We start from the raw sequence: 20,241 nt of genomic DNA on the forward strand, positions 1-20,241 counted from the left end.
GACTGGAGATGGCCGAACAAGCCACTCAGTTCAAGGGCAATTAGGGATGGGCAAAAAATGTTGGCCTAGGCAGCGACACCCACTGTTACATTCTGTGTTGTAGTCGTAGTACAGATGCACACATAACATCTAGTTCCATGACTAGTAAGATACTTAATTAACAGAATGAACACGTGGAAAGATAACATAGAACATAGAACATAGAACATACAGGCAGAAGGAGGCCATTCGGCCCATCGAGTCTGCACCGACCCACTTAAGCCCTCACTTCCACCCTGTCCCCGTAACCCATTAACCCCTCCTAACCTTTTTTGGTTACTAAGGGCAATTTATCATGGCCAATCCACCTAACCTGCACATCTTTGGACTGTGGGAGGAAACCGGAGCACCCGGAGGAAACCCACGCAGACACGGGGAGAACGTGCAGACTCCGCACAGACAGTGACCCAGCGGGGAATCGAACCTGGGACCCTGGAGCTGTGAAGCCACAGTGCTAGCCACTTGTGCTACCGTGCTGCCCCTGGGCATAACAACGGTTCGCCATAACTAACGAACTATGATACAAATGGTCACGAGTAAGTGAATTCGGTAAATTCTCCTGGAGCTACTTCTAGTGCGACTATCCTCTAGTACGACTTACTACCCACTGTCGGATATCGCGAGTCACATGGCGGATCTCTATCGCCACCTGCTGGTTGGAGGTCAAATCGATAACTATGTACATTAATAGATAACTATATACAAAACTGTGCACAGGCATATCCCCACACCCACATCCCATAAAAGAAGAAAATGTATCAAATTGTTGATGCAGAAGTATGATGTTATAACCCAGCCCAGTGTTCGTTTTGACAATCGATGGTTGATTTTAAATGGATTTGCGGTTTCATTAAGGATACACTTGCAGACCAGCTTCAGCATTGCAGCTGGCAGGTAGCACAGTAAGGGCAGCACGGTAGCATGGTGGTTAGCACAATTGCTTCACAGCTCCAGGGTCCCAGGTTCGATTCCCCGCTGGGTCACTGTCTGTGGGGAGTCTGCACGTTCTCCCCGTGTCTGCGTGGGTTTCCTCCGGGTGCTCCGGTTTCCTCCCACAGTCCAAAGATGTGCAGGTTAGGCGGATTGGCCGTGCTAAATTGCCCTTAGTGTCCAAAATTGCCCTTAGTGCTGGGTGGGGTTACTGGGTTACGGGGATAGGGCGGAGGTGTGGACTTGGGTAGGGTGCTCTTTCCAAGAGCCGGTGCAGACTTGATGGGCCGAATGGCCTCCTTCTGCACTGAAAATTCTATGTAAAGCGAGGGCGAGTGAAGCGAGGAGTGTGCTGATTGCTCACAACATTGACTGAGAGCCGTGTCCAAAGTGTAAATATTTATGTTATTTTTACCATTTGAAGTCAATAATAATAATCTTTAGTGTCACAAGTGCAGACTCGATGGGCCGAATGGCCTCCTTCTGCACTGTAAATTCTATGTAATTCTATGTTCCCTAAGCTGTGTGAACTCAATCTCACGTAATTCCAAAATGCTTCATTGGGGAAAGGACCGGTTGGCAAGTGATGGACATGTAACCAGTCCTCCCAACTCCTAATCCAACGCTGGCCACACTCGACATCCATTGCCCCCCCCCCAGCCCTCGCACCATTTCAAAAACAGCTCCCCCCCCCGCCCCCAAAGGACCAGGAGCAAGTGTAGAGTTGTCAGTGTTGACCTGCGCTGCCTGAAGGGTAATGCCATCAACCCGCGTTGACAACGCGCTTTGGGGATGGAAGCCGGAAAGTGGGAACGAAGTTCAACTTTTGGGAAAAGAATTCTGCCTTTCCCAGCCTCTGGAATAACCGATTCTCAAATTCCCCCGAGGTCCCTGAAAGAGGAAAGTAAGGGTTAATAACATTTAAGCAAAATTGTTTTGCAAGGACGCAAAATGCAGCTGGGAAATTGTGTGGGAATTGAGCTGAGTGGGAGTTTTCTGATGAAGATACAAGATGGTTCTTTGTCCATTGTAACTCAGTGTTGAAGGTCGTGGCAATAGTGTAAACACGGTGGTATAATCACTGTAGGCGTGAATGAATATTGGTTGGGTAACTGTATTAAAGTAGGAAATCATGTTAATTCGTGATTGGTAAATGCAAATGAACTATTATCTGTACAACAGACAAAGAATAATGGATTGTATTTGATCGAGAACCTTATGCTCCAGCCTGTATGGATATAATGCCCCCGCATAGGCTTGAATAAAATCGGTGAAGAAAGAAACGTGAGCCTCGTTTGGTCTCTGCAGAATTGCAGGGCCCTGGGTCCCTCGAAGAGACAAATGTCCCGAAATGCACTCAAAGTGGAGCAGATATCCCATCTCAACCCATTACACAAGTGGTGTGGCAGCCTGCTGCTCGGGGGCCACGTGCGGCCTATCTGGATGCTGAGTGCGGCCCACGAGACATTTTGTTGACCGTTGCCCACGCGCAGGATCGCTACATTCCGCTGATTTCCATCCGTGTAGCTTTTCTCCTGCCGGGACGGCTGAAGCGATTCTAGCAGCATGGTAGCACAGTGGTTCGCACAATTGCTTCACAGCTCCAGAGTCCCAGGTTCGACTCCCGGTTTGGGTCACTGTCTGTGCGGAGTCTGCATGTTCTCCCCGTGTCTGCGTGGGTTTCCTGCGGGTGCTCCGGTTTCCTCCCACAGTCCAAAGATGTGCAGGTTAGGTGGATTGACCATGCTAAATTGCCCTTTGTGTCCAAAATTGCCCTTAGTATTGGGTAGGGTTACTGGGTTATGCGGATAGGGTGGAAGTGTGGGCTAGGGTAGGGTGCTCTTTCCAAGAGCCGGTGCAGACTTGATGGGCCGAATGGCCTCCTTCTGCACTGAAAATTCTATGTAAAGCGAGGGCGAGTGAAGCGAGGAGTGTGCTGATTGCTCACAACATTGACTGAGAAGCCATGTCCTAAGTGTAAATATTTATGTTATTTTTACCATTTGAAGTCAATAATAATAATCTTTAGTGTCACAAGTAGGCTTACATTTACACTGCAATGAAGTTACTGTGAGAATTCCAGAGTCGCCACATTCCGGCACACATGTTCGGGTACACAGAGCGAGAATTCAGAATGTCCAATTCACCTAACAGCGCGTCTTTCGGGACTTGTGGGAGGAAACCGGAGCACCCGGAGGAAACCCACGCAGACACGGGGCGAACGTGCAGACTCCACACAGTGACCCAAGCCGGGAATCGAACCTGGGACCCTGGAGCTGTGAAGCAACAGTGCTACCCACTGCGCTACTGTGTTGATGACAGTTCCACAGAATCTATAGAATCCCTACAGTGCAGATGGAGGCCATTTGGCCCATTGAGTCCAGACTGACCCTCTGAAAGAGCACCCTACATCAGCCCAACCCCTGTCCTAACCCTGTAACCCCACCTTTGGACACTAGTGGGCAATTTTCACATGACCAATCCACCTTACCTGCACCTCTTTGGACTGTGGGAGGAAACCGGAGGAAACCCACGCAGACCTGGGGAGAGCATGCAAACTCCACACAGCCACTCAAGGCCGGAATTGGACCTGGGTCCCTGGCTCTGTGAGGCAGCAGTGCTGACCGCTGTGCCACTATTCGATGAAGATATGAATGATTAAGCATTTTCTATAACTCGTTATCAAATATCCTGCGTGTATTAAATATATTTCATCTTATTCATGGGGTCAGGGTTAGTGAACAAGCCCCGATTTCAATTTTGCGGCCCCTGAGATGAAGGAGGGTCACTCATGCGGCCCACTCACCAGCCTCGGTTGCCCATCACTGCCACTACACGGCAATGTCTTGTGGAGGTCTTGTGGCCACAGTCCCTGGCTCTGAGCCGGAAGCTTCGGGTTTGATTCCCACTCGGGTTTCCTCCGGGTACTCCGGTTTCCTTCCACATCCTAAATCGTCCGGTGCCACCCACCGCGCCAATCGGCGAAGGGCGGGGTGGAGAATTGGACGGGCAAGTAAAAGATCCTGGTCAATGGTGTGTTGGAACCTCTCCTATCACTATCCATGGCTCCAGGCTTCAACATGCACGTAAAAGTGCAGGTTGCCACAGCAACTGAGTGAACTCTGACCCCACCACCAAAAATCCGACTGAAGTTCTGGCAATCTGACAATTTGCAGTGGTGTGACACCCTCAATTGTTGTGACTCCCTAACCCTGGGGCAGTGAGATACAGACACTGCCCATGAACCCACAGCAAACCCAAAGCTTTTGTTTAAACCTCTCACTTCACACACACACACACACACACAGACTTCGACAGAGACGTCACTTTATGCTGCTTTTTCCACCTTCCTGCTCTCTCCTGGATTCTCAAAAAGATGCAGAAAGTGTGTCGAGGGGGACAGATTGCAAAGATGCATCGTATGCTGGTGCAGAGCCCTCTTTGAGCCGAGGGCTGCCATTGTGGTAAAATTCATTTCTGGGATTTCTCTCTCTCTCTCACTCCTTACTGGAGGTTGGGAGGAGAGACTTCAGCAGACACTCGATTGGCAGCTGTTTCAGCTCTCTCTCTCTCCCTCCCCAAATGTCATTCCACGACCATTGACTCAGCTGGACATTAGAGAGCAAGGCGACAAGACACAAACAAAAAATCCACTTGAAGAAAAAAAAAAGAAATGAGCTTGGTGTACTGAATTGGACAGAATGGCAAACTGAGACATTTTAGTTCACTTGAAATACCCTGTATGTGGAGCACTAGAAACAATTTTTCTCTCCCTGTTTTAGTTCAACTTTGTAAAACTTTTCTCAAACTTTTTTTTAAACTTTGTAAAACTTTTCTCAAACGTTTTCCTCTCCCTGTTTTTTTAACTTTGTAAAACTTCTCAAACTGTTACTCTCTCCCTGTTTTTTTAACTTTGTAAAACTTCTCAAACTGTTACTCTCTCCCTGTTTTTAAAAAAAAACTTTTTTCTCTCCCTGTTTTTACAATTTTGTAAAACTTTTCCCAAACTTATTTTACTCCTTCCAATTTTTTCAACTTTGCAAAACTTCACCCAAACTTTTTTCTCTCTCCCTCCCAGTCTTTTCAACTGTGTAAAACTGCTCGCACTTTTTTTTCTCTCCCTCCCAGTCTTTAAAACTTTTCTCAAACTTTTTTCCTCTCCCTCCCAGTTTTTCCCAACTTTTCTCAAACTTTTTTTCCTCTCCCTCGCAGTCTTTTCAACTTTGTAAAACTTTTTTCCTCTCCCTCACAGTCTTTTCAACTTTGTAAAACTTTTCTCAAACTTTTATGCTCTCCCTCTCCCAGCTAAACTTTTCTCAAAACTTTCTCGCTCCCTGTTTATTGTTCAACTTTTGTAAATCGTTTCTCTCTCCCTGGAAGCTGCGTGGAGGAGTTATGGCTGGGTTGGAAGATGCCTGGGCGAACGGTTGCTTCCCGAATTGCTTCGGATCGGAGGACGAGGTGGAGATGAGGAGAAGGAGCAAAGGGATCGATCAGATGCTGGCCAGGGAGAGACCCTACCTAAGGCGGATGGTGAAGATCTTGCTGCTGGGGGCCGGCGAGAGTGGCAAGAGCACTTTCCTGAAGCAGATGCGGATCATCCACGGGCAGGATTTCGACCGAAAGACCCTGGAGGAATTCCGGGACACCATTTACGGGAACATCATGACGGGGATGCGGGTGTTGGTGGACGCCCGGGAGAAGCTGCGACTAGCCTGGGGCAACTGGGAGAATGGGAAGCATGGCCTCTTTCTGATGGCCTTTGAAGGCAGTTGTGCAGGAGCTGCAGGAGGATATTTTCAAAGGGTTTACCCAGCCATTCGAGCTCTGTGGCAGGACCAGAGCATCAAGGAGGCCTACAGGAGAAGGAATGAGTTCCAGCTGGTGAGTAACTTAAATGTTGGGTGCGGGAGCAATGCCCGTCTCCAGAAGTTTGCCAATTTTGATGCATACAACTGCTTGAGCACCCTAAATGGCACTCCACCCAATTCATTTTTCCTTGAAATGGGTGTTAACTCTTTATTTTCCTACAATTCATTCATAGAATTTGCAATGCACAAGGGGGCCATTCGGTCCATTGAGTCTGCACCAGCCCTTGGACCCTACTTAAGCCCGCACCTTCACCCTATCCCAGTAACCCCACCTAACCTTTTTGGTCTTTAAGGGGCAATTTATCATGGCCAATCCACCAAACCGTCACATCTTTGGACCGTGGGAGGAAACCGGAGCACCCGGAGGAAACCCACGCAGCCACGGGGAGAATGTGCAGACTCCGCACAGTCACCAGAGGCCCGAATCGAACCTGGGACCTGGTTGCTGTGAAGCAACAGTGCTAGCTACTGTGCCGTCATGGGATGTGGGCGTCGCTGGCTCCGTCCCCATCCCTAATTATCCCTTGGGAAGGTGGTGGTGAGCTGCCTTCTTGAACCTGCTGCAGTCCATGCGGTGTGAGAAAATTATTTTTCACCCAGTGAGTGGTCGGGGTCTGGAACACCCCGTCCGGAAGTGTGGTGGAGGCAAGCCCCTTCGAGGCATTCGGGATGGCATTCGATGTTACTTGAATAGGAACAAAGTTTCTAGGGGCAGCATGGTGGCATAGTGGTTAGCACAGCTGCCTCACAGCGCCAGGTGCCCTGGTTTAATTCTGGCCTTGGGTGACTGTGTGGAGTCTGCACGTTCTCCCCGTGCCTGCGTGGGTTTCCTCCGGGTGCTCCAGTTTCCTCCCACAGTCCAAAGATGTGCAGGTTAGGTAGATTGGCCATGATAAATTGCCCCTTGGTGTCCAAAGGTTAGATAGGTTATGGCATTACAGGGAGAGGGCGGGTGAGTGGGTCTAGGTAGAATGCTGTTTCAGAGTGTCGGTGTAGACTCGATGGGCCGAATGGCCTCCTGCTCTGTAGGAATTCTATAATTCTATAAAAGTGCAGGGGAATGGCACTATGACGATGATCGTTTGACGAGCTGATACAGACTCGGTGGGCCGAATGGCCTTGTTCCCCACGGTAACAATTCTGTGTAGGTACACCCACAGTGCTGTTAGGGAGGGAGTTCCAGGATTTTGACCCAGCGGCAGTGAAGGAACGGCCGATATATTTCCAAGTCAGGGTGGTGAGTGACTTGGAGGGGAACCTCCAGGTGGTGGGGTTCCCAGGTATCTGCTACCCTTGTATTCTAGATGGTCGAGGTAGCGAGTTTGGAAGCTGCTGTCGAAGGAGCCTTGCTGAGTTCCAGCAGGGTCGGTACTCCCACTGGGTGTCAATGGTGAAGGAAATTCATGTTTTAAGGTGGTGGATGGGGTGCCAATCCAGCGGGGCTGCTTTGTCCTGGGTGGTGTCGAGCTTCTTGAGTGTTGTTGGAGCTGCACTCATCCAGGCGCGTGGAGAGTGTTCCATCACACTCCTGACTTGTGCCTTGTAGATGGTGGACATGTTTTGGGGAGTCAGTATATTTTTTGGCCGGTCCTATTAAGTTTCTGGTCATGAGTAACATTTACAATACTGATGGTGGGGAATTTAGCAAGGTAGTGCCATTGGATGCTAAAGGGAGACGGTTAGATTTTATCTTGTTGAGATAGTAATTTTATTAGAATTGCCTGGCACTTGTGTGACCTGAATGTCCCTTGCCACCTACCAGCCCAAGCCTGATTGTCAGCGTTACGCTGCATGCGAGGTATAGACTGCTTCAGTATCTGAAGAGTCGCGAATGTCACTGAACATTGTGTAGTCATCTGCAAATATTGCCACTTTCGATCCTTTATGATAGACGGAGAACCATTGATGGATCAGTTAGGCCCAGGACACCACCCTGGGGAGTTCCTGCAGTGATGTGCTGGGGTGGCAGCACAGTACTGTATCAGTATGTAATCAGTATCTGCTGGGTCACAGTTACGGATCCCCTCCAAAAGTCAAAGCATTGCCCCTTCACATCACCCTCAGCCAGAACATTGTAGAAGATTGCACTGGGGGTAGGGAACTTTATGCAAGTTGTTACAACCCCTGTAGAGACTGATAACATTTTAAAAACAGATTTGAATTCCCAGTGACAAAGATATCGCATGAGAAGGTTTCAGGTTTTAAAACTTTTACTGTAATAGCAAACAAAAATTAACATCGACAAAACATTGCTTAGTAGGCAAATAATACTCTCAGAAAAGAGGATCCTTATTGACGCTTTAACATAACCGATAACCTTATGCTTTATGCAGCACACTCCCCAAAGAATTGGAGTCCTTATTGGAGTCCTCATTTCTGTCATTATGTCTCTCTCTGTCTCCCTCACCTGTCTCTGTCTCTCACTCTCTGTCTGTCTCTCACTCTCTGCCTCTCACTCTCTGTCTGCCTCTCACTCTCTGTCTGCCTCTCAATCTCTGCCTGTCTCTCACTCTCTGTCTGTCTGTCTCTCACTCTCTGTCTGTCTCTCACTCTCTGTCTGTCTGTCTGTCTCTCACTCTCTGTCTGTCTCTCACTCTCTGTCTGTCTTGCTTTGTCACTCTCTCACTCTCTCACTCTCTGTCTGTCTCTCACTCTCTGTCTGTCTCGCTTTGTCACTCTCTCACTCTTGTCTGTCTCTCACTCTCTGTCTGTCTCGCTTTGTCACTCTCTCACTCTCTGTCTGTCTCGCTTTGTCACTCTCTCACTCTCTGTCTGTTCCTCACTCTCTGTCTGTCTCGCTTTCTGTCTGTCTCTCACTCCTCTGTCTGTCCCTCACTCTCTGTCTCTCACTCTCTGTCTGTCTGTCTCTCACTCTCTGTCTGTCTCTCACTCTCTGTCTGTCTCTCACTCTGTCTGTCTCTCACTCTCTGTCTGTCTCTCACTCTCTGTCTGTCTCTCACTCGGTCTGCCTCCCTCCCTCTGCCTCCCTCCCCCTGCCTCCCTCCCTCTGCCTCCCTCCCACTGCCTCCCTCCCTCTGCCTCCCTCGCTCTGCCTCCCTCGCTCTGCCTCCCTCCCACTGCCTCCCTCCCACTGCCTCCCTCCCACTGCCTCCCTCCCTCTGCCTCCCTCCCTCTGCCTCCCTCCCTCTGCCTCCCTCCCTCTGTCTCCCTCCCTCTGTCTCCCTCCCTCTGTCTCCCTCCCTCTGTCTCCCTCCCTCTGTCTCCCTCCCTCTGTCTCCCTCCCTCTGTCTCCCTCCCTCTGTCTCCCTCTCTCTGTCCCCCTCCCCCTGCCTCCCTCCCCCTGCCTCCCTCCCCCTGCCTCCCTCCCCCTGCCTCCCTCCCCCTGCCTCCCTCCCCCTGCCTCCCTCCCCCTGCCTCCCTCCCCCTGCCTCCCTCCCTCTGTCTCCCTCCCTCTGTCTCCCTCCCTCTGTCTCCCTCCCTCTGTCTCCCTCCCTCTGTCTCCCTCCCTCTGCCTCTCCCTCCCTCTGCCTCTCCCTCCCTCTGCCTCTCCCTCCCTCTGCCTCTCCCTCCCTCTGCCTCTGCCTCCCTCTGCCTCTGCCTCCCTCTGCCTCTGCCTCTCTCTGCCTCCCTCCCTCTGCCTCCCTCTCCCTCTGCCTCCCTCTCCCTCTGCCTCCCTCCCACTGCCTCCCTCCCTCTGCCTCCCTCTGCCTCTGCCTCTCTCTGCCTCCCTCCCTCTGCCTCTGCCTCCCTCTGCCTCTGTCTCTCCCCCTGCCTCTTCCCCCGTCTGCCTCTCTCTCTCGCTCCCTCTCTCCCTGTCTACCTCTCTCTCTCTCTGCCTGCCTCTCTGCCTCTATCTCTCTCCCTCTTTCTCACTCACTTTGTCTCACTCCTTCTGTCTCCCTCTGCCTCTCTCCCTCTGCCTCTCTCCCTCTGCCTCTCTCCCTCTGCCTCTCTCCCCCTCTGCCTCCCTCTCCCTCTGCCTCCCTCCCACTGCCTCCCTCCCTCTGCCTCCCTCTGCCTCTGCATCTCTCTGCCTCCCTCCCTCTGCCTCTGCCTCCCTCTGCCTCTGTCTCTCCCCCTGCCTCTCCCCCGTCTGCCTCTCTCTCTCGCTCCCTCTCTCCCCGTCTACCTCTCTCTCTGCCTGCCTCTCTGCCTCTATCTCTCTCCCTCTTTCTCACTCACTTTGTCTCACTCCTTCTGTCTCCCTCTGCCTCTCTCCCTCTGCCTCTCTCCCTCTGCCTCTCTCCCTCTGCCTCTCTCCCCCTCTGCCTCTCTCCCCCTCTGCCTCTCTCTCCCTCTGCCTCTCTCTCTCCCTCTGCCTCTCTCTCCCCCTCTGCCTCTCTCTCCCCCTCTGCCTCTCTCTCCCCCTCTGCCTCTCTCTCCCCCTCTGCCTCTCTCTCCCTCTGCCTCTCTCTCCCTCTACCTCTCTCTCCCTCTGCCTCTCTCTCCCTCTGCCTCTCTCCCTCTGCCTCTCTCCCTCTGCCTCTCTCTCCCTCTGCCTCTCTCCCTCTGCCTCTCTCTGTCTGTCTCTCTGTATCTATCTCTTTCTCTCTCCCTGTCTGTCTCTCTCGGTCTGTCTCTCTCGGTCTGTCTCTCTTTGTCTGTCTCTCTCGGTCTGTCTCTCCATGTCTGTCTGTCTGACTCTGTCTGTCTCTCTCTATCTCTCTCTCTCTCTGCCTGTCTCTGTCTGTCTGTATCTCTCTCTCTCTCTCCCCATCTCTGACTCTCCCTGCCTCTCTCCCTCTCTCCCCTGTCTCCCTCTCTCCCTGGCTCTCTCTCTATCCCTGCCTCACTCTCTCTCTCCCTGCCTCTCTCTCTACCCACCTCTCTCCCTACCCCTCTCTCTTTCTCTACCCCTCTCTCTCTACCCCTCTCTCTACCCTCTCTCTCTACCCCACTCTCTCTACCCCTCTCTCTCTACCTCTCTCTCTCTACCTCTCTCGCTCTACCCCTCTCTCTCTCTACCCCTCTCTCTACCCTCCTCTCTCTCTCTACCCCCCTCTCTCTCTCTACCCCTCTCGCTCTCTCTACCCCTCTCTTTCTTTACGCCCCTCTCTACCCCACTCTCTCTACCCCTCTCTCTACCCCTCTCTCTCTACCTCTCTCTCTCTACCCCTCTCTCTCTACCCCCCTCTCTCTCTACCCCCCTCTCTCTCTACCCCCTCTCTCTCTACCCCCCTCTCTCTCTACCCCCCTCTCTCTCTACCCCCCTCTCTCTCTACCCCCCTCTCTCTCTACCCCCCTCTCTCTCTACCCCTCTCTCTCTCTACCCCTCTCTCTCTCTACCCCTCTCTCTCTCTACCCCTCTCTCTCTCTACCCCTCTCTCTCTACCCCTCTCTCTACCCCTCTCTCTCTCTACCCCTCTCTCTCTCTCTACCCCTCTCTCTCTACCCCCCTCTCTCTCTACCCCCCTCTCTCTCTACCCCCCTCTCTCTCTACCCCTCTCTCAACCTCCCCCTCTCTCTCTCTGTCTCTCTATGTTCCTTTTCAGAATACTCTCTGAAGCTTCTCTCTGAAAGTCAGCAATAACAAGAACATCTGTGTTTACCTTTGCTTTCAGATGCTAAACCTGACACGTGTATTTCAATAGCACATGATCTGGGCCCCCAGTCTCTAATGATACCCAATCCACACCGGCCAGGCTTGCAGTCGGGCAGAACGTGTAGCAGATCATAAGATGGCCTTCATTGCTCCATTAAATCTTTAACTTTAAAGATACAGTCCAACACATAATCGTACGAAGATGGAGTTATGCCATACTCAAGCCTGATCTGCCACTTAATAAGACCATTGCTGATCTGAGAGTAAGCGTAAGTCTACATCCTGGCTACTCCCATAACCTTTCACCCCCATGCTTACCCCATCCACCTCTGCCATAAAAATAGTCAAAGAAATTGCCAAAGACTCGTCGACTCTGAGAGAAAGGATTTCGCTTCATCGTCACCTTTTTAAATGGGGTCCCCGCAACCGGGCCAGGCCGCCCCGATGCCGGCACGCGACTCTCCGCGGAGCGGAGCATTGGCGCCGGCGTGTTTGGCGCCGGTTGCGGGCCGCTGTCCATGGCCAAGTGGCCGATTCTCCGGCCCGGATGGGCTGAGCGGCCGCTCTAAAAAGGCAAAGTCCCACCTGCGCTGTCCACACCCGGTTGCAGCCCGCGGGACCTCTGTGCGCAGCGTCGGTGGGGGGGGGGGGGGGCCTCCGATGGGGCCTGGCCCGCGATCGGGGCCCACCGATCGGCGGGTCGGTCTCTCATTCCCCGGGCCTATTTTCTTACGCGCGGCCCCTGAACTCCCGCGCCATGTTGCGTCGGGGCCGGCGCGTTGAGGGAGGCCACCGCCCACGCGCGTGGGCGCCACTGCGCATACTCACGTTGACGCTGGAGAAACTGCGCATGCGCTGATCCCGCGGTGCACAATTCGCGCCGGGACGGGAGGCTGGAGCGGCGTGAACCGCTCCAGCGCCGTGCTGGCCCCCCGAAGGGGCCAGAATCGGTACTCCCAGCGGCCCGTTCACGCTGTCGTAAAACACGACGGCGTTTCTGATGGCGTGGGCACTCTGCCGTCGAATGGGAGAATCCCGCCCCTTATTTTTAACCAGTGGCCTTTAGTTCGAGGCTCATCTATCTCATTATTTTAATAAAATCTTAGAGGAAACGAGATTGTTCTCCTTGGAGTATTGAAGGCTAAGAGGGAACAAAATCCGGAACAACTTGGCGAGAGGCATTAAACAGAAACTCTTTTCACTGGCAGGACGGTCGATGACCAGCCGGACGGTCCTGAGGTTAATTAGCAGAAGAAGCAGAGGGGAAATGAGAATTTTTCCTTTTACACCGCAACGTTAGGGTCTGTAACCCGCTGCCGCAAAAGGTGGGGGAAGCAGATTTCAGTTGTCAGTCCCAGTGGATGAAGAGGGCTTGCGGGGAAAGAGTAAAATGGTGTTCGTGGAAAGAGCTGGCAACGGCCATGATGGGCCCAACAGCCTCTTTCTCTGCCAGGTGGTCCTGTGGCCCTGCCGCTGGGGATTTTTAAAGCATTCCACATTGAGCTATCCACCGAGAATGTGGACAAAGAACGGCACAGCCGCCTCACAACGCCAGGGTCCCAGGTTCGATTCCCCGCTGGGTCACTGCCTGTGTGGAGTCTGCACGTTCTCCCCGTGTGCGCGTGGGTTTCCTCCGGGCGCTCCGGTTTCCTCCCACCGTCCAAAGATGTGCAGGTTAGGTGGATTGGCCACGCTAAATTGCCCCTTAGTGTCCAATGATTACGTGGGGTTATGGGGGTAGGGTGGGGGATTGGGCCTAGGTGGGATGCTCTTTTGCGGGGTGTCAGTGCAACCCCGATGGGCCGAATGGCCACCTTCCGTGCTAGCAAAGAGAGAAGGCAACCAATTGCAAAGAAAACTGTTCCTATTGGTCAAGATCACGTTGAAAGGTCTCGGCATCTCCGTTGTCGACAGACTGGTTTGGTTTGGTTTATTGCCACGTGTACCGAGGGACAGTGAAAAGTATTTTTCTGCGAGCAGCTCAAACAGATCATTTAGTACATGAAAATAAAACAAAATAAATACATAATAGGGCAACACAAGGTACACAATGTAACTACATAGACACCGGCATCAGGTGAAGCATACAGGAGTGTAGTCACAAGGTCCACTCCATGGGCCTCAGAGGGTCTTCAAACCTGTAAAGGGAAGATAAAAGCGAAAGGTTAGTGATAATATGAGTGTTAGAATTAAATTTTAAAAGATTAGTACGATTGTAAGAGATGGAAAAAGAGGATCTGTTTGGGAGAGCTCGCAGTGAGTCTCCACCCTCCGGCGCCATCTTGGAGTTTGTTGTAAACTCCTGCCCCACCGACAACCTTTCACCCACTTGCTTGTCCCAGAATCTATCCACCTCAGCCTTAAAAATATTCAGAGACTCTGCTTTCACTGCCTTTTGAGGAAGAGAGTTCCAGAGACACTCAACCCTCTTGAGAGAAAACAAATTCGCCTCCGTCTTCAACGGGCAACCCCTCATTTTTAAACAAGCAACCCCCAAGTTCCAGAATCCCCCACATGTGAGGTGACTTCTGGTGTGTTAGGCAGGTAGGTTCGATATGGACTGCACTCGATGCAGGGAAGCTAGAAACAGACGTCTAACACTGGAGAAGATCCAACTCTGTTTTATTCAACGATAGAACTGATATACATATTCAGCTGTGGGTCGACACTATACTGAACTGATTGGAGACCTTGTACTAGCCTGACCAGGCTTACTAGCTACCGCATGGTGTTTGCACTGTGCTAGCTCGTGGACTCTGTCTGTCTCAGTGGCTGGGTCCCAAGAGAGCGGGAAACCCAGTGCCCTCTGGCTTTATAGTGGTAGTGTCCTGTCTGGTGATTGGCTGCACTGTGTTGTGTGCTTACTGGTCATCCTGTGTGTCAATCACTGCCTGTCTGCATCTCATTATATACATGAGTGGATATTATGACAACTTCCTCTTCACATCCATCCTGTCAACACCCTTCAGTTTCTTCAAGGTGTCAATCAAGTCACCTTTTATTCTTCTAAACTCCAGCATTTACAATTCGGGCCTGGCCAGCCTTCCCTTAAAGATGATACGCCCATTACAGCTATTCGCCGTGTGGTGTTCTTTGTGTTGTTAAATGCAGGATGGTTGGCGTAGTGTTCACAAAGACCACAAAATAGCTTTAACTTGAACAGAGCTATAAATTTACACGTGAGATGCAGGAGCTGTAGAAATTTGGAGTCGACATGTACTCCTAAATAATACACAGTTGATAATTAACATATAATCTACGCTCACCTACAACTAATCTCTAGACTATAATAAACTATGATCTGCTCTTACTCACACTATTTTTCCTTCAGTCTGACTCTAGCTAACTCCTTCACTTCTCTCTCCCTTAGCATCAATGTCTTAAATATTTGTAACTGTAGCTCCATCTCGTGGCTGATCTAGACATTTCATTAACCCTTGCAGTTCTTACATTTATGATAACGCCATACGCCGAGCAATGTGCTCTGAGCTGCTTCCAACACATTTACCTCCTTCCCAAAGTAAGGAGACCAATACCGTGGAAACTGGAAGGATTGGGGGATGGATGCCTGTCTGTGTGGAGTTTGCACATTCTCCCCGTGTCTGCGTGGGTTTCCTCCGGGTGCTCCGGTTTCCTCCCACAGTCCAAAGACGTGCAGGTTAGGTGGGGTTATGGGGATAGGGCGGGGGTGTGGGCCAAGGTAAGGTTCTCTTTCAGAGGGTCGGTTCAGGCGCAGTGGGCCGAATGGCCTCCTTCTGCACTGTAAGGATTCTATGGATTCCAATAAATAAATAAAAAATATCTATGGATGGTGGTTGCTCCAGTCGGCCTCCGTGCCCCTGAGCCAGGGAGGAGGAAAAACCCGTTTGTTGTTTCATTCCCGATCATTAGCTGATGGCCAACAACATCCCGCCTTGCATTTACATAGCGACTTTCATGCAGCTTTAAAAAAAAAAGTTGTTTCCCAGGAGTGTTATCTTGTTTTAATTGGTGACCTGAGCAAGTCCAGCAAAGCAAGCATTTGCTGCCTGTTCTTGTGCAGATCTCGGTGAGCTGCCTGCAAAGGAGTGGTTTTGTCGGCCATTTTGGAGGGCGTATATGCCGTGAAGGTGCCAGATTTTCCGCCCTGAAGGCCTTTAGTGTTCCAGTTGGTTTTAACCAACAATCTGGTAGCTTCATGATCATTATTCATTATGATGTATGAATTAATTGATTCAAAGCTTTCCAGAGCGTTAGCCTGGCCGTTGGACTACTGGTCCAGCAACTTTACAACTATACTACCTACTGTCTATCCCCTTTATCGGGTAAAATCTGATACCCAGCCGATGTTAGGACAGGTAATTGAAAGCTTGGTCCAAGAGGTCGGCTTTATGGAGCAAATTAAAAGTGGAACAATTTCAGAAAGTAATCAGAAAGGCTAATGGAATGCTGGCCTTTATATCTAGAGGACTGTGAGTGTAAGGACACAGAAGTTATGTTGCAGTTCTACAAAACCCTGTCTGGACCCCATTTGGAGCAGATCTTGGCACCACACCTTAGGAAGGATATTTTGGCCTCGGAAGAAATGCAAAGTAGGTTCACTAGAATGATACCTGGACTACAAGGGTAAAGTTATGGGGAGAGATTAAAGATATTAGGCCTGTTTTCTCGAGAATTTACCAGGTTACGGGGTGACCTGGTCGAAGTCTTCCAAGATATTTACTGGAAAAGACAGGATAGATAAAGATAAACTCATTCCACTGGTTGGAGATTCTAAAACTAGGGGGCATAGTCTAAAGATTAGGGCTGGACTGTTCAGGAGAGATGTTAAGAAGAACTTCTTCACTCAAAGGGTGGTAGAGGTTTGAAACTCTCTCCCACAAACAGCAAATTATGCTGGATCAGTTGTTACTTTAAATCTGAGATCGAAAGTCTTTTGTCAAGCAAAGTTATGAACGGATATGGGCCAAAGGCAGGTTTATGGAGTTAGGTCATAGGTCAGCCATGACCTCATTGAACAGTGGAGCAGGCTCAAGGAGCTGAAAGGCCCACTCCTGTTCCTATGAAAGGCTCAGGGAGGGAACTCCAAAGCTTGGCAGATGCAGGCATGGTTGCCAGTGATAGGGCGATGGGAATCCACGAGGTGCCCGAATTGGAGGAATGCGGAGATTTCGGAGGATTGTAGGGCTGGAGGAGGTTATGGCCTCCCATCCCCCGATCGCTAGCCAGTGGCTCTGGCTGGATTCGGAAGGTATGGGCATCGGGCGGAGACAGAGAGTGGCTCTTTCTGCGTTTGAGAAGCTGTTGACGCTCGCTGTCTGAGCGCTTGCCTGAAGGATGAGACCGAGTACGGTTGCCAGCTCCCATGGAACTGGGATTCCAGCAAACACTGGGTATACATGGGGGAGGAGAGAGTAACTGACAGTAAACATGTCTAATATGACGTTCATCTTGAAGGATCAGACCCGAGACGGAACTGCATACAGACATTGTACCGTTCATGAACGACATGCAGTGTTTCTGCTGTTTTCTGTACAGTAGGTAAAATTGAACTTCCAATCCTCGCCATTTCTACAGCTCCTGCATCTCACGTGTAAAAAAAAAAACCTCGTGCATTGTACTTTGGAGATTATTGCTGAAAAAAGACACGTGTTGTCAAAGCTTTTCACTTTGCACTCATCAGGACAAGAATAACCAAACATACAAAGAACAACAAATCACACTGCATGAGAAGAGAGTGCTGACCGGTTGGCAAGTAGATTCCGATTGGCAGAGGCGTTGCCATGAAGAATGCGCCAGTCAACTGATGACGGTTGTCAACAAACTAATGAGTCATTCATTAACTGGTGCATTTCCCATGGCAACATCATAACCAAATCAGAGTCCACTTGCCAACCAGTCAACATCCTCATTTCATGAATTATAAATTGCTGTTCCAATTAAAATTTGATAATTTTGCAAATTGCCCTGATGAGTGCAAAATGAAAAGCTTTGACAACTTGTCTATTTTTTCAGCGATACCCAATTTTGTGCTGCCAAATGATGATCATAGATTGTAGTGGCCCCAAGACTACTTCTACAATGCAAAGTGGAATTTTAAAAATTATTATTCTTTTTTTTAAAAAAAACTTTTTTATTGGCATTTTTCATAAAACTATTATTCTTTTATGGGATGTGAGCAATGCTAAAGGGGCCAGCGTTAATTGCCCATCCCTAATTTCCCTCGAGGAGATGGTGGCAAGCTGCCTTCTTGAGCCGCTGCAGTCGATGTGGTGTAGGCGCACCCACTGTGCTGTTAGGGAGGGAGTTCCAGGATCGCGACCCAGGGGCAGTGAAGGAACGGCCGATATATTTCCAAATCAGGATGGTGAGTGTGTGGGGGAAAAAACCTGGTGATATCGGTCGTAAGTTTCCTTTTGGCCAGTTTCCGATAGAGATCTTTACGATTATGAAGTGGGTTCGGAGGGGGTAGAAATAGAGAAAATATTCCCTCATGTGCACAAGTCCAGAATGAGATAAAATAGGCATCAATAAATCCAATAGGGAATCATCTTTATTGGAGAGAGGACAGAATGTGTAAGTCAACACCACACGGGGTTAAATGGTGGCACAGAGGTTAGCACTGCTGCCTCACAGCGCCAGGGACCCGGGTTTGATCCTGGCCTTGGGTGACTGTGTGGAGTTTGCATGTTCTCCCCGTGTCTGCGTGGTTTTCGTTTGGCTGCTCTGGTTTCCTCCCACAGTCCAAAGATGTGCAAGTTAGGTGGATGGTGGGGTTACGGGGCTAGGGCAGGGGAGTGGACCGAGGTAGGGTGTCTTTCAGAGGGTTGGTGCAGACACAATGGACGGAGGAAGGCTATGTTCTGCTATCATAAAGAAACTCGAATTGCCTTTCTCTGCTATTTGCATTCCTCTGAATGTCATACCGTAAAGTCAGTCCAGGTCCTGATTTTTCTCCCCTCTCTCGCCTCCGCCCTGATCATCGTTTGCCAGGATCCCAGTTCCATGGCTGCCGGTACCCTTACTCGATCTGTCTCCACCTTTGAATGTGGAATGAGCCACATCCTGCCCCCCACCTGGTCCTCCCCACCCCCCCACCCCCAAGCCCTGACCAGCCCTCTGAGGTCTCCGCGTATCTCAAATTCCGGCTTCTTGCGCTTCCCAAATATGCGCCATCGCAATTTAGAGTACCCAATTATGTTTTTTTTCAATTAAGGGGCAATTTAGTGTGGCCAATTTAGGGGCAGCACGGTAGCGCAAGTGGCTAGCACTGTGTCTTCACAGTGCCAGGGTCCCAGGTTCGGTTCCCCGTTGGGTCACTATCTGTGCGGACTCTGTACGTTCTCCCCGTGTGTGCGTGGGTTTCCTCCGGGTGCTCCGGTTTCCTCCCACAGTCCAAAAATGTGCTGGTTAGGTGGACTGGCCATGCTAAATTGCCCCTTGGTGACCAAAAAGTTTAGGAGGGGTTATTGGGTTCCGGGGATAGAGTGGAAGTGAGGGCTTAAGTTGGTCGGTGCAGACTCGATGGGCCGAATGGCCTCCTTCTGCACTGTAAATCCACCTACCCTGCTCATTTTTGGGTTGTGGGGACGAAACCCATGCAGACACGTGATCCGGGATCAAACCCGGGTCCTCAGCGTTGTAGGCTACCCGCTACGCCATCTTGCCGCCCTCCCGACCTTTAACCTTCTCTCAAGGCTGACCAGCCGAACTCTCCCTCATAACTCGGCCCTCCTCTGCACTGCCACCAGGTTTATTGCTGTCGCTTTGTGTCCCCTCTCTGACTTTTGCCCTCAGCTTGGACCTTTTCCTCAATCTGGTTGTCTTTAGTTCCGTCAGATTCTCAGTCACTTACTTTGTTGAGTCTTTTACTCCAGTTTACATCCTGACTCCCTGCTCCCTTTTCCTGTTTGTCTGTAACTTCCCGCCCACTCTCTTTATAGACTGTTTATTTAATCCGTGCACTGCCTCCTCGGCCTATTTCTTGGCTTGCTAACTGAAGCCGCCAGTCTGCTCTGAAATTGCCTCTCATTAAATGTTGAAATTGTTGCAACTTTCTGCCCTGACAATTAGTAGCAATGGTGAATGAGAACCATGAATTTTAACACACACACATCCCCTGCACACAATCAGGGTAAAGTGCTGGACAAGTTGTCATGGTGACCATGACCTTTTGCATAGATACTTCCAAAGGCTGGAGGGGCCTTTGTTAAAGAACAGACCCGACTGACTCATTCTTGCGAGAGAGATTGGGGGGGGGGGGGGGGGGGGGGGGGGGGGGGAGGAGGTCAAGGACAAAAAACAAATCGAATCGGACGTGAAAGTAGGTCAAATCCTTCGACTGAATGCTTGCCATACAGACAGTGTAGTGAAGGGAGGGTGCCGAGATGGGAAGGTTGTCCCTTAAGACTAGAATGATTAGAATAGGTTAGCACACCCTGGGGTGGAGAAGAATAGGTCAAAATCCCCAAAAATGGAATGTTGGGAGCACCATATTGCCGATGACTGCGCAATGTCCAGCGCCAATTGTGACTCCTCACACTGAAGAAGTCCACGTGCAAATGCAGCAAGACCTGGACAATATCCAGGCTCGGGTTGGCAAGCGGTAAGTTACAGTCGCGCCACACAAGTGCCAGGCAATGGCCATCTCCAACAAGAGAGAATCTAACCATCGCCCCTTGACATTCAATGGCTTTACCATCGCTGAATCCCCCACGATATTGATCGTGGGGGCTACCATTGACCAGAAACTGAACTGGACGAGCCATATTAATACTGTGGCTAAAGGGGAAGGCCAGAGGCTAGGAATCCAGTGGAGAGTGACTCACCTCCTGACCCCCTCCCCCCTCAAAAGCCCGTCCACGATCTACGAGACACCAGTCAGGAGTGTGATGGAATACTCTCCACTTGCCTGGATTT

At 50.6% G+C, this 20,241-nt stretch overlaps 1 protein-coding gene across 3 annotated transcripts in view; it reads left to right on the forward strand.

Moving 5' to 3' along the window:
- The first annotated feature begins 4,365 nt into the window (after positions 1 to 4,365).
- Positions 4,366 to 20,241, forward strand: part of LOC140403919 (guanine nucleotide-binding protein subunit alpha-12-like) — a 56,276-nt gene continuing 40,400 nt past the window's right edge. Inside the window, exons 1-2 of one of the 3 annotated variants that reach the window (XM_072492165.1) lie at positions 4,377 to 4,709; positions 5,350 to 5,853. In XM_072492165.1, the coding sequence (XP_072348266.1) occupies positions 5,365 to 5,853 (489 nt within the window). In that variant the 5' untranslated portion in view covers positions 4,377 to 4,709; positions 5,350 to 5,364. Of the gene's footprint in view, positions 5,854 to 20,241 lie in introns of all 3 variants that reach the window. The other 2 variants (XM_072492164.1, XM_072492163.1) reach the window with 2 other exon arrangements.

The sequence above is a fragment of the Scyliorhinus torazame genome, chromosome 29 (genome assembly GCF_047496885.1).
Source record: "Scyliorhinus torazame isolate Kashiwa2021f chromosome 29, sScyTor2.1, whole genome shotgun sequence".
NCBI classification, from domain to species: Eukaryota; Metazoa; Chordata; class Chondrichthyes; order Carcharhiniformes; family Scyliorhinidae; genus Scyliorhinus; species Scyliorhinus torazame.